This window comes from Cuculus canorus, chromosome 22, assembly GCF_017976375.1.
Source record: "Cuculus canorus isolate bCucCan1 chromosome 22, bCucCan1.pri, whole genome shotgun sequence".
Classification (NCBI taxonomy): Eukaryota; Metazoa; Chordata; class Aves; order Cuculiformes; family Cuculidae; genus Cuculus; species Cuculus canorus.
The window spans coordinates 3834559-3848293 of NC_071422.1; the positions used below are offsets into that span (position 1 = coordinate 3834559).

The 13735-nt window shown below is 52.2% G+C and overlaps 1 protein-coding gene across 11 annotated transcripts in view; it reads left to right on the forward strand.

The window, feature by feature from the left end:
* The window catches only part of LOC128854320 (AT-rich interactive domain-containing protein 1A-like), a 132963-nt gene that overhangs the window by 100918 nt on the left and 18310 nt on the right, over positions 1-13735 (forward strand). For 3 of the 11 annotated variants that reach the window (XM_054086729.1, XM_054086736.1, XM_054086738.1), the window contains 6 exons: positions 779-916; positions 2406-2550; positions 3080-3212; positions 4244-4377; positions 4464-4573; positions 5538-6135. In XM_054086729.1, coding sequence (XP_053942704.1) covers positions 779-916; positions 2406-2550; positions 3080-3212; positions 4244-4377; positions 4464-4573; positions 5538-5726 — 849 coding nt within the window. In that variant the 3' untranslated portion in view covers positions 5727-6135. Of the gene's footprint in view, positions 1-778; positions 917-2405; positions 2551-3079; positions 3213-4243; positions 4378-4463; positions 4574-5537; positions 6391-13735 lie in introns of those variants that run through there. The other 8 variants (XM_054086740.1, XM_054086733.1, XM_054086734.1 and 5 more) reach the window with 8 other exon arrangements.

Below are 13735 nucleotides of genomic sequence, written 5' to 3' on the forward strand. Positions count from 1 at the left end.
GTTTCAGAGCAGGGTGGCTGCACGCTGGGTCCCGGGCATGACCGGGGATGTGCAGAGAACTGCCAGCAGCCAGGGCTCCACTGGGGAGAGCAGGACCTGGAACACCAGGCTTAGCGGGATCAGTCAATTGCGCTTTCTGCTGGCAAGGAAGGTTTCTGTCCCAAATTATGGTAATATAGGGAGCTGGAAATCTTTTCTTCCTGAAAGCTGAGGCTTCACTGCCAGAACTTATCATTGTGTGTGTGATTGTGACCATCACTTTTGTGTGGTTTCTTGGGAAGGCTGTGTGTGTGTTTGTTTTAATTCGTAATTTTACCAATAATTTCTACAGCAGTGAAGAGCTCGGATTGCCGCTTGCAAAGTCACCCTCACCTTCCAGACACCCCATTGATGTGTTTCACATTGCAACGTGCTTCTCTGAGTTGCTCAGCTATTTGTCCATGTGGCAATTTTCTCTCCTTCCACCCCTTCGTCTGGGTTTGAACTGAGCTTAATCCTCCCCGGTGATCCAGGAGGAAACTCCCCACCCTGTGCGGCAGCACCTGGTCCCAGTCTGGGCCACGCGGAGCCCTCTGCCACCAATCAGCCTCTGTTTTGAGATGCTGCTGCGTGGAGCTGCCGATACAGCCTCACAGGAGCCTGTGCCGACAGTGGGTTGCGCTATGCTCGATGCCGGGCTCAGTCCCTGTTTCTATTCTGGTCGCGAGCGGCTCAGCTCTGCTTCGTGCCTGCACACCTCATACAGATTCCCCTAACCCTCAGCCTTTCATTTCCTTAGGATCTAACTTGGTTACGGAGGCTACTGAAGAAGAAGACGGCGACCTCCACATGCAAGCAGGCAGAAGGGATGTCTGGAGTCTTGCTTAAGAGTGGACGGGTTCTTGTTCTTCCAAGCCGGCCTGGCGTGAGAAGGCGGGTCAGTGTTTAATCGGCATGTAGGATAGCCGGTTGTGGTCTGGGATCCTGAACAATAGCCCTGTGCTCTGTCACACGCATCCCCTGTGCTGCCACAGCCTGGGAATACGGAGCCACTCCTTGCGCCTTGGCTGCTGAAGCACACACCTCACGGGTGACCCTCGCTTTTGAGCAGCTCATTGCTGTAGAGCAGGGAAATCACTTTTTCACTTCCTTTTTGCTGCTGACTTGGTGTCATTGGAGACACTTGAAAAGGTGCCAAAGCCTCTTGTCAGTCCGATGTTGGACACAGTAACCTCGACCTCTTCCCTTTCTATCCAAACTTATCCTGCCAGAGGTCCCGCACCATGCGAGGGAGGGAGAGCCCATGTTAGTGTGACCTTCTGCTGCCGCGTGGGGCAGTCGCAGGGAGAAACGAGGGTGTTTAACTGCAGCTGACAACACTGCGTGTGTTTTAAATGCTGCCACACCTGAGCTTTTGGTTGATGGGAATCATTTTGGGTGAACCAACAGATGTGATCTATCTGGACTCCTGTAAACCTTTGACACTGTCCCCCACAATATTCTTCTCTCTAAACTGGAGTGAGATGGATTTGATGGGTGGACAGTAGGGTGGATAAGAAACTGGTTGGATGGTCGTATTCAAAGAGTAGTGGTCAGTGGCTCAAAGTCCAGATGGAGATCCATGATGAGTGGTGTCCCTCAGGGGTCCGTACTGGCATTGGTGCTGTTCGATATCTTCATCAAAGATATTGAGAGCGAGATTGAGTGCACCCTCAGCAAGTTTGTGGTGGTGTAGTTGCCACAACCGTGTCCTGGGCCATATCAAAAGCATCGTGGACAGCAGGCGAGGGAGGGGATTCTGCTCCTCTGTTCCTCCCTGGTGAGACCTCGTCTGGAGTATTGTCCAGTTCTGGAATCCTCAATGTAAGAAGGATATGGAGCTGTTGGAACAGTTCCAGAGGAGGCTACAAAGATGATCAGAGGCTGGAGCAGCTCCCATCTGAGGACAGGCTGAGAGAGTTGGACTTGTTCAGCCTGGAGAAGAGAAGGCTCCAGGAAGATCTTGTAGTGACCTTCCAGTACCTGAAGGGGCTATAGGAAAGCTGGAGAGGGACTATTCATTAAGACTTGTGGGGACAGGACGAGGGGGAGCAGTTATGAACTGGAGAGGGGCAGATTTATTCTGGACATTAGGAGGAATTCTTTGACCATGAGAGTGGTGAGGCCCTGGCCCAGGTTGCCCAGGGAAGTTGTGGCTGCCCCATCCCTGGAGGTGTTCAAGGCCAGGTTGGATGGGCCTTGGGCAGCCTGATCCAGTGGGATGTCCCTGCCCGTGGCAGAGGGGTTGGAACTGGATGATCTTTAAGGTCGATTCCAACCGTAACTATTCTATGACTCTATGAGAAATGCACTCTTCCTTGTGATATGGGAGGTCACAGTTCTGTGTCTTTTTCCTTTGGCCTGATCTGTTTCTCTGTGTGTTGCAGGACCTGTCTGGCTCAACAGATGATGTCCCCACGGGACATCCTCCTCACCTGCCAGGCATCAGAGGACCCTCCCCATCCTCGGTCGGGTCTCCTGCCAGCGCTGCTCAGTTCCGTTCGGGTCCGCTTTCACCTGCTGCAGTACCAGGTAATGCTGCTTGGCGCGTGTTGATCTTCTGGCGGGGCTGCTTCGTGCAGCTGGAGAGTGAATTCCAATGGCCAGTGGGGAGGAATTGGCCCCTGTCAGCGCTGTGTGGTTCTTGAGGTCCTGTGATCTCCTTTGTTGGCTTTAAAATGCCTTTAACTGTTAAAGGATGCAGTAGGATGGGTGAGAAGGCTGGTAAAGCCGCACTGTCATCTCGCTGGGTGAGCGTGACTGATGTTGCTCTTGTTTTCCTTCGCTGTGGCTAACATAGCCTGCTCCCCAAGTTGTTTGTGGTTCTGGTATTTAATACTCTTATCTCGTGGGCTTTGTGGTGTGGAATTTTTGTGATTAACCCCTCTCGTGTTTGAGCTGTAGGCAATCAGATGCCACCCCGACCACCCAGCGGCCAGTTGGACAGCATCCTGCATCCTTCCGTGCACCCATCAAGCAAAGCGCAAGATCGCTAATTTTTTTATTTTTTTTTTTTTAATTAATTTAGAATTTAATTTTAGATATCTTTGTATCTCCTCAGGAGGCTCTCCTGGGCAGCCAAACTGCAGCGCCAACTGTCACAGTCCGGGTAGAAGAGGAAGCATGAACCCCACGAGAGCGGAAGAAGCGGCCGACGCTGCCATGCACACAGCTGCCAACTCCGTCCAGAGCAGGTGAGGAACGAGGTTTCCCCTGGTCCTTTTCCTGTGCCACATCTCTGTTTCTGAGCTGTGGATGGAATAACCCAAAAGTGGAGTAAGACTGAACATACATTTCTTTGAAGGTTTGCCCTCCTGGGAGACTTGTTCGTCAGTCTTAAGAGTCTAACGCTTGGACGAGCAGGGGTTTTGGAATCCATCATTAATAATATAGTTGGGGAATATTTAATATTCAGGGAAGTGATTCTGCCCCTGTCAGGGAGGTGATTGTGCCCCTGCACTGGTGAGGCTGCCCCTCGAATCGTGTGTTGAGTTATGGGCCCCTCGCTCCAAGAAGGATGTTGAGGCTCTGGAGTGTGTCCAGAGAAGAGCAACGAAGCTGGGGAAGGGGCTGGAGAACAAGCCTTGCGTGGAGCGGCTGAGGGCCCTGGGGTTGTTTAGCCTGGAGAAGAGGAGGCTGAGGGGAGACCTTATTGCTCTCTACAACTCCCTGAGAGGAGGTTTTAGAGAGGGGGGTGCTGGGCTCTTCTCCTCAGTGACAGGGTCAGGACAAGAGGGAATGGCCTCAAGCTGCGCCAGGGGAGGGTCGCAGTGGATATCAGGAGAAAAATTGTCACCAAAAGGGTCATCGAGCCATGTAAACCATTGAAGGTGGCTGGAGTTCTGCACTGCATCTCTACAAAGAAATTATTTTCACTTAAATGTGCAGAGCTGAGGTGTTTGCAGGTCTGTTCTTCGCAGGCAATGACTACAATGAAATTTGTTTTGTGAGTGCAGCAGAACGAGACTGAGGGTGAAACCATTCAGAACTGAACTCCTCTTACGAACTAGTTTGCATCCCCTTTTCTGTTGAGAAGGAGACTCGAGCTGTAGGGTAGCCGAGCTGTCGGAGAGCACCCGCTCTTTGGCCTTTTGCTGGAAAAGGCAGCTGGGGAAAGTCCGTTTTCCACTTTCTTTTCCTTTCTTTGAGCAAACCTGCTTCTTTGGAGGAGAAGATCTTAATGCTCAGTATTTGGGTAAACATCTTTCTTCCTTGATTTCTCTAGGCCTGCTGGTTGTCCGAATGTGAACCAAGGAGGAGTGACGGGCACTGGAGCTGCTTCTGGCCAGGGAATTGACAGTCCGGCTGGCATGACGAACCCCCAGGGCCCGCCCTGTGCGATGGCTAACAACTCTGCAGGTAAGCCAGGGCCGGCTGTCAGGCATTGCGTTGATTTCATTGTCCCAGACTGAGAATGAGTGTTAAAGATTCTTTTAACTTCCTAGGGATGGCGGCAAGCCCTGAAGTGATAGGCCTTGGGGAGGTCGAATTACCATCTACATCTAAAACAAAAAATGAGGCAGATGGGACACCGAGAGCAAAATCCAAGTCAAAGGTAAAATGTTTTGTTTTTTCTCAGGAGTTCCATTCTTTTCAGCATCCAGGGAGATAAAACCGTGACACGGTAACTGGAACAGTGCATCTGTCTGGTAGTGAGTGTGGTTCCTGAGAGAACTTGATTGGGTCCTCCTTACCCTGGAGAGACTTCTTGCTGGAGAGAAGTTGTCCTTGTAGCGTGTGATCTGATTGCTTCTTGCCACTATGATTTAAACTTGATTTGGATGAGCAAGTGGGACACCCTGTTTAGGACTAACGAAATAATGGTCTTGAAATATGTGTTTTGGAGAGGGCTCTGCAGTAAACCACTAAATCCATGTGTTGCAAAGTTCTTCAGGATTTATCAGGGAATAGGGGAGGGGTTTGTTTCTGGCATTCATAAACCTTTCAGAAATGAAGAGGAGTGTTTCCCAGTCCTTTAGGAGTAATCAGTTATACTTGGAAGAGGAAGGAGAATCCTTCCTGCTGCTTTCAGGGTTGTCTTTTCGATCTACAGGAAAGGAAGAAGCAGGGAGTACAAGTGTTTAATGGATCTTGGTTAACGCTTCAGCACAAACCTCTGTTTTCTGGGAAATACAAGAGAAATGAGGTCTGATGAAATTCCAGGATGTGAAAGTAAATCAGGGCCTGTGTGCAGTCTGGTTTGTGGTGAACGTGTGGTAGAGCTGAGTCTTTCCTACAGGAAAGTCCTTTCTGTGGGCAGACTCCTGCCCCCAGGCTTCCCTGTCGAATCCACAAGGGAACGACCATCCAGCCGCAAGGAATTGGTCTTGGCTTGTGACACTGAAAGACGGATCCAGCTTTGCGTTGGACAGGACTAACGATGGGACGAGTCTTGCCGTGTCGCAGGCCATGCCGTGGGGCGTATCCTCTGGCTCTGAGCAGCTCTCCCCGCTGAGGTTTGGGTTGCCTGTTTCCGAGTAGATCATCTCCTATCTGTGGTGTTTTTCTTCTCCTTGTAGAATTACAAGCGGCCGAGGGACGACGACTACAGCCCACCCGCCAAGAGGCACAAAGGGGAGATGTGCAACATCCCATATAGCGCCGGGCAGGAGCAGACGCCGCAGCAGCTGCCTCCAGCGCAGAGCCAGGAGCCGAGCCAGCAGCAAACGGCGCAGCCATCTCCGCAGGAGGACCTCCCTAACCAGTAGGGGAGCACCTACCCCGCTACTGGTTTATTTGTTTCTTCGTTTTTGTTTTCTTTCTGATCGAGATTTGAAAAAGTTCCACGTGTTAAGAATAAATGTACGTTAAATGTACGTTAATGTACATAATATATAATAAATACTTTACGCCTGTGAGGTGTTTGTCAGGGTTTTTTATGAGCAGGACAGGGAGGTGACTTTGGTGCTGGCAGGTCTTGGTGCTGTGATGATGTAGGTCAGCAAGGCATGGAGAACCTTCAGGGTCCTGTGCTTTGGGGCCGCTTTGGAGGCTGATACCACGTGGTCTGGTTTTGCTTTCTCCCTTTGGTTTGTTCTGGTGATGGAGTCTTTGTTTTGTGCTGTGTATGCTCAGGTAGGAGCAGACTTGCAGCAGGAGGGGACGCTGAGACAGAGACGTGTGGTGCGCAGGGTGGAAAAGGCTCAGAAGCCACACACACGCACAGAGCTACCACGTGATGCGTTGCATCAGGGTCTCGGCAGAGACAGGGTCTCGGCTCCTCCAGGCTCCACTGCTCAGCAAAACATTCCTCCTCAGATGATGGGAGGTCCCTTAGAGTCTGGGCTGGAGGGCCCGCAGGAAGGCGCCATGTGGCAAGGGCGTAAGGACATAGGGTACAGCTCTCTGGACCGGCAGAGGACATGTGGGTGATGACCTTGAATTGTTGGATATGTCCTTGAGCAGCGAGGAGTGAGGAGGCAGGGTGTGGCAGAGCTAAAAAGGAAAGAGAAAGCACCAATTAGCAGAGAGCTCGGGGCATGTTAAACCAGCATAGACAGTAGAAAGGGTATGTAATGCTGCTACTTGCAACAATAAAGGTCTTTGGTCAACCTCACACCAGAGTCCGTGAATGCCGGATTGATGAACATGCAGAACCCACCCTTGGAGTCAATGAGCGTGGACATGATGTGTTGAGCCGCTCGGGCACTGCTCGCCCTGGCCAAGGTGGACGAGAACCACTCGGAGTTCACGTTACGTGACTCGTGGCTGTTGGACACCTCTGTGTTGCCTTTGATGAACTCTTTGGTTTCACAAGTGATTTGTGAAGTACTGTTTTTAATTGGCCAGTCATGACAGCTGTGGGATCCGAGACCCCGTGTGCGTGTGCGTGAGTGGAGAACTTAGAAACTGACTGTTGCCCTTTGTTTATGCAAAACCACCTCAGAATCCACTGTCTGCCCTGCGCTGTCCTGCTTCTCCCTTGGGGGAAGACCTTCCCCCTTCTCTCTCCCTTTCCACTGCTCTTCAAATCTGTCCCGAATCCCTTATTAAAGGAATCAAAGTTCTGTCTACATAGAAGACTTTTTTTTTCATTTTAACCAAAGTTACTGTCGTTTACAGTGAGTTTGGGGGGGAAAGACGACTTGCCCTGTTATGCCATTGACAGGCACCGCTTTCCTAACTGTTTTTAATGGTAAACTCTGAAGGACAAAAGTGACTGCTGAACTCGGTGTGGTTTTATCGCTGTACATTGAAAGGGAGGCGCCTCCCTCTGAGCTCTGTCAAATGGACTATTTCATCTCCTTTGCATTTTCTTAGACGCGTGGTGTGGACTTCAGAGGAGGGCGTTTCCAGCAAACAGCCACAGTCCAGGTTGTTCTCCAGCTCGTCCCGGCCGTGAGGGCCGTGCCCGTCTGAAGGAGGCGGCAGAGCCGGCGTGTGGGTCCCCAGCACCTCGGCAGATGTTGGGCTGCGCTCCCCAGAGTGGGATTTGGTGCAGTGACAGCAAAGGCAGTGAGCGCAGCGCGTCCTCCCGCTCGGCTCCCGGCTCTGGGCCTGGGCCTGATCTTGGCCTGCGAGAAAGCTGCAGAGGGGCTGTTCCTAAAGGCCTGTGGGGCCGGGACGAGGGGGAACGGGCACAGACTGGAGAGGGGCAGATTGAGGCTGATAGAAGGAAGAATTTCTTCCCCGTGAGGGTGCTGAGACTCTGGCCCAGGTTGCCCAGGGAAGGTGTGGCTGCCCCATCCCTGGAGGGGTTCCAGGCCAGGTTGGATGGGCCTTGGGCAGCCTGAGCCAGTGGGAGGTGTCCCTGCGCATGGCAGAGGGTGGAACGAGATGATCTTTAATGTCCCTTCCAACCCAAACTATTCTATGACTCTATGACTCTACGGATACCTCAGCTCTGGGGGCTCCGTCCGTCAGGTTGTGCTCGGCTCCAGTGTAGGGTTGGTTCACAGCCGTGAGCCATCACAAGGCATGGAAACGTCCCCCTTTCTGCTCAGGTGCAGGTGAAGCAGCTGAGACTGGGGGGGAGCAAAAGCAGCTGCGAGTCCCAGTGCTCCCAGGCCCATGGGAACAGCACTGAGCCAGTGGGGCTTCCAAAATTCCCACCTATTTCTTTGGCTTCCTGGTTAGAACGGGTTTTTAGATACGTCTGGAGGTTGGAGGAGCACCAAGAGGTGCCCACCCTGATGCTCTCCAAGTGCCTCTGGGATGCAGAAGGAGCAGCTTTCCCAGTAGGACTCCTGTGGCCCAGCTGGTGGAACAGGACCTTTCTGGCGAGCGCCTGCTGCCACCGGCCGGTAATCGCTCTCCACTGCCTTTGTACAGACCTGCCCAGTTTGTGTTCCCGCTCACACCATCGTTTATGCAGCAGCTGTTTTGTTCCCATTCACAGCCTTTTTTCAGCCCAGTTTCCAGAGTGAACCACACAGGATTCGTACCTGAGAGCAAAGGGAGATGCAGAACACGGAGAGAAAGACCTCTTTAATAGGAATTAAGACAGTGGCTGAAACCAGATGCTCTCTGTTGTTCAGGTTTCCCAAACCAGAGGGGGGATATCCCAGTGACGAACTGAGGCAACTTCCAAGCTTGGAATGGAGGCAGTGAGCGGGCAAGACCCTCGCCTCCGGGAGGTGGTGTGGTTTGCGGTGCGCTGCAGGGCCCTGACGCTTCTGCTGCAGGCACGTCCTGAACCGAAGATGCTGCAGTCTCGGTTGGTTCCTGCTCTGAGGTTTCTCTCCTCAGTCCTGCCCTTTGCAGCCCGAGCTCACTGGTTCTGCTTGGCTGGGAAACCATCTTCTCCTCTGGAGAACCAGCAGTCCAGCTGCATCCAGGGTCACAGGCTGCTGTGAAGTACAATTCCATCCATTTTCTTGTAAGCTGCACTGCTTTTGCACCCGGATTGGCAACACAAGAGGCTGAAGTATCTGTTTATCCCCAGAAAAGGAACAATAATCCCCTCCTGCACATTCCTCCCAAATCTCATTCCCAGAGATGACGTCCTCTGAGCACAGGGAGGGTTTGGCAGCTCCCTCCCCCTCCTACCTGTGCGTGCGGCGACAGGCAGCGCAGAGTCCCGATGCAGCCCTGGCTCTCCGGAAAGGGAATCAGCCTGGGAAAGCCCTTCCGCAGGAGCAGGGCCACCTGGTTCACTTGACAGAGCTCAAAGGGAGCAGGTCCCTTCCGAGCCTTTTCCACCCTGTGCACCACACGTCTCTGCCTCAGCTTCCCCTCCTGCTGCAAATCTGCTCCTACCTGAGCCTACGCAGCACGAAACAAAGCCTCCATCACCAAAACAAACCAAAGGGAGAAAGTAAAGCCAGACCACATGGTATCAGCCTCCAAAGTGGCCACAAAGCACACGACCCTGAAGGTTCTTCATGCCTTGCTGACCTACATCGTCACAGCACCAAGACCTGCCAGCACCAAAGTCACCTCCCTGTCCTGCTCATAAAAAACCCTGACAGACACCTTACCAAGATTTAATGTATATTTATTCTTAACACGTGGAACATCAGGAACTTCAACTGAACCTAGAACTTCTTCACACCTCTATTAGAAAGAAAACGAAAATGAGGAAACAAATAAACTATCAGTTGAGCAGCAGAGTGACGGTCAGCAGCGGAGAAGGTGCTCCTCTACGGGTTATACAGGCCCTGCTGTGGAGATGGCTGCGGCGTTTGCTGCTGGCTCGGCTCCTGGCTCTGCGCTGGAGGCAGCTGCTGCAGCGTCTGCCCCTGCCCGGCGCTATATGGGATGTTGCACATCTCCCCTTTGTGCCGCTTGGCGGGTGGGCTGTAGTCGCCGTCCCTCGGCCGCTTGTAATTCTACAAGGAGAAGAAAAACACCACAGATAGGAGATGATCTACTCGGAAACAGGCAACCCAAACCTCAGCGGGGAGAGCTGCTCAGAGCCAGAGGATACGCCCCACGGCATGGCCTGCGACACGGCAAGACTCGTCCCATCGTTAGTCCTGTCCAACGCAAAGCTGGATCCATCTTTCAGTGTCACAAGCCAAGACCAATTCCTTGCGGCTGGATGGTCGTTCCCTTGTGGATTCGACAGGGAAGCCTGGGGGCAGGAGTCTGCCCACAGAAAGGACTTTCCTGTAGGAAAGGCTCAGCTCTACCACACGTTTGTAATTGGTGACTCCTAAAGGACTGGGAAACACTCTTCCCCATTTCTGAATGGTTTATGAATGCCAGAAGCAAAACCCTCACTTGTTCCCTGATTAATCCTGAAGAACCTTTCGGAACCACTATTCCAACACGGATCTGCCCTTGGGACAGTTCAAGCCCAGCCACATCAAGCCTAATTCAATCTTCCTAGCCTGAGCACTTCAACAATGTGGTTTTTACCTTCACACTTTGGATTCAAGCCACATGCTGAGTAGCTCTTTGTAGGACCTGGGGACTTGGTAGGTGACCCAAAAGGTCCATCTGCGTAGGTACCTTCTCCCCAGTTATTCAAGGCCCATAATTGCAACGAGAATGCAGAAATATAGCGTGCCGGGCATCTCTCGGGAATTCTAGAGAGGCTTGAACTCGTGAGTCACAAAAAGAGGAGGACACAAGGAATCTGATAGTGAAGTCCCTTTCGTGGTCGCTGGGTCTCTGCAGGGGATGGCAGCCCCACCATCCAGGCTCCTCCACACAACTTCATAACACATGGATTTAGTGGGTTATTGCAGAGCCCTCTCCAAAACACAGATTTCAAGACCATTATTTCGTTAGTCCTAAACAGGGTGTCCCACTTGCTCATTCAAATCAAGTTTAAATCATAGTCGCAAGAAGCAATCAGATCACACGCTACAAGGACAACTTCTCTCCAGCAAGAAGTCTCTCCAGGGTAAGGAGGAGGAACCCAATCAAGGTCTCTCAGGAACCACACTCACTACCAGACTGATGCACTGTTCCAGTTACCGTGTCACGGTTTTATCTCCCTGGATGCTGAAAAGAATGAACTCCTGAGAAAAACCAAAACATCTTACCTTTGACTTGGATTTTGCTCTTGGTGTCCCGTCTGCATCATTGTCCATTTTAGATACAGGTGTTAATGCAATGCTCCCCAAGGCCTATCATTTCAGGGCTTGCCGCCATCCCTAGGAAGTTAAAAGAATCTTTAACACCCATTTTCAGTCTGACAATGAAGTCAATGCAATGCATGACAGTTGGCCCCGGCTTACCTGCGGAGTTGTTAGACACCTTCCCACCCATCGGATAGCGTGGGCCCTGGGGGTTCATCATGCGGGCCAGACTGTTAATTCCCTGGCCAGAAGGAGCTCCAGTGCCCGTCATTCCTCCTTGGTTCATGTTGGGATAACCAGCAGGCCTAGAGAAAGCAAGGAAGAAAGATGTTTACCCAAATACCAAGCATTAAGATCTTCTCCTCCAAAGAAGCAGGTTTGCTCAGAGAAACCTACACAGGAAGTGGAGGACTGACTTTCCCCAGAGCCCTTTTCCAGCAAAAGGCCAAAGAGCGGGTGCTCTCCGACAGCTCAGCTACCCTACAGCTCGAGTCTCCTTCTCAACAGAAAAGGGGATGCAAACTAGTTCAGAAGAGGGAGTTCAGTTCTGAATGGTTTCACCCTCAGTATTGTTCTGCTGCACTCACAAAACAAACTTCATTGTAGTCATTGACTGCGAAGAACAGACCTGCAAACACCTCAGCTCCGCACGTGAAAGCGAGAATCATTTCTCTGTAGAGATGCAGTGCAGAGCTCCCGCCACCTTTAATGGTTTTCGTTTCTTTCCTTTTTGATACTCATCACTTTACATGTATCAGAACCCCCTGTACACAACTGTGGCTCCAGCTCGTCACTCGGGACAGGCTTTGGTGCCTTTATTGCCGTGTGGGCACTGTTGGGAGGCACAGGAACACCAGAGACTGCAGAAGCAGCCCCTAAGTCAGGATAAAGAGCACAAGGCCCAGTCAGACAACTAAAACTGTCTTAAGACTGATGAACAAGTCTTCAAGGAGGGCAAACCTTCAAAGAAATGTATGTTAAGTCTTACTCCACAGATGGTTGCTATTAAGGAGCAAACAGGAGAGGGGTTAATCACAAAAATTCCACACCACAAAGCCCACGAGGCAAGAGTATTAAATGCCAGAACTACAAACAACTTGGGGAGCAGGCTATGTTAGCCACAGCGAAGGAAAACAAGAGCAACATCAGTCACGCTCACCCAGCGAGATGACAGTGCAGCTTTACCAGCCTTCTCACCCATCCTACTGCATCCTTTAACAGTTAAAGGCATTTTAAAGCCAACAAAGAGATCACAGGACCTCAAGAGCCACACAGCACTGACAGGGGCCAATTCCTCCCCACTGGCCATTGGAATCCACTCTCCAGCTGCACGAAGCAGCCCCGCCAGAAGATCAACACGCGCCAAGCAGCATTACCTGGTACTGCAGCAGGTGAAAGCGGACCCGAACGGGACTGAGCAACGCTGGCAGGAGACCCGACCGGGGATGGGGAGGGTCCTCTGATGCCTGGCAGGTGAGGAGACGTACACGGAGAGAAAGGAGACTCAGCTGGGTTACTCTGCTCTCCTTGAGTGCTGGATATCCCTGACATGCTTACTCCAGGGCTCAGGGCTCCTTCCGTCCCCATGGGGACATCATCTATTGAGCCAGACAGGTCCTACAACACACAGAGAAGCAAATCAAGCCAAAGGAAAAAGACACGGGACTGTGATCTCCCATATCACAAGGAAGAGCGCATTTCTCATAGAGTCATACAATGAGCTGTTCAAGAGCGAGGGTCACCCATGAGGTGTGTGCTTCAGCAGACATGGCACAAGGAGTGGCTCCATATTCCCAGGCTGCAGCAGCGCAGGGGATGTGTGTGACAGAGCACAGGGCTATTGTTCAGGATCCCAGACCACAACTGGCCATCGTACAGCAATTTCCTGATTGAACACTGACCCGCCTTCTCACGCCAGCCCGGCTTGGAAGAACAAGAACCCGTCCACTCTTGAGCAAGACGTCACACATCCCTTCTGCACGTCTCCAGGTGGAAATGAAAGGCTGAGGGTTAGGGGAATCTGTATGAGGTGTGCAGGCACGAAGCAGAGCTGAGCCGCTCGCGACCAGAAGAGAAAGAGGGAATGAGCCCGGCATCGCGCATAGCGCAACGGCACAGGCTCCTGTGAGGCTGCATCGGCAGCTCCACGCAGCAGCATCTTGAAACAGAGGCTGATTGGTGGCAGAGGGCTCTGCGTGGCCCGGATTGGGCCCAGGTGCTGCAGCACGAGGTGGGGAGTTTCCTCCCGGATCACCACGGAGAATTAAGCTCAGTTCAAACTCGGAGAAAGGGGTGGAAGGAGAGAGAAAATTGCCACATGGACAAATAGCTGAGCAACTCGGAGAAACAGGCTGCAACATGAAACACGTCAAAGGGTGTCTGGAAGGGGAGGGTGACTTTGCAAGCGGCAATCCGAGCTCTTCACTGCTGTAGAAATTATTGGTAAAATTACGAATTAAAACAAACACACACACAGCCTTCCCAAGAAACCACACAAAAGTGATGGTCACAATCACACACACAATGATAAGCTCTGGCAGTGAAGCCTCGGCCAGGAAGAAGGGAATTCCAGCTCCCAGTATCACCACACTATGGGAGAGAACCCCGGTGATCGCACCCGGCCCCGGGGCCGCCACCGCCGGCGGGATCTGCCGGTACTCGCAGTCCTTCATGGCGCTGCCGCGCCCGGAACCGGAACCGGAACCGCCCCGAGATACAGCGGGACCGCCCCGAGCAGCGCCCATAAA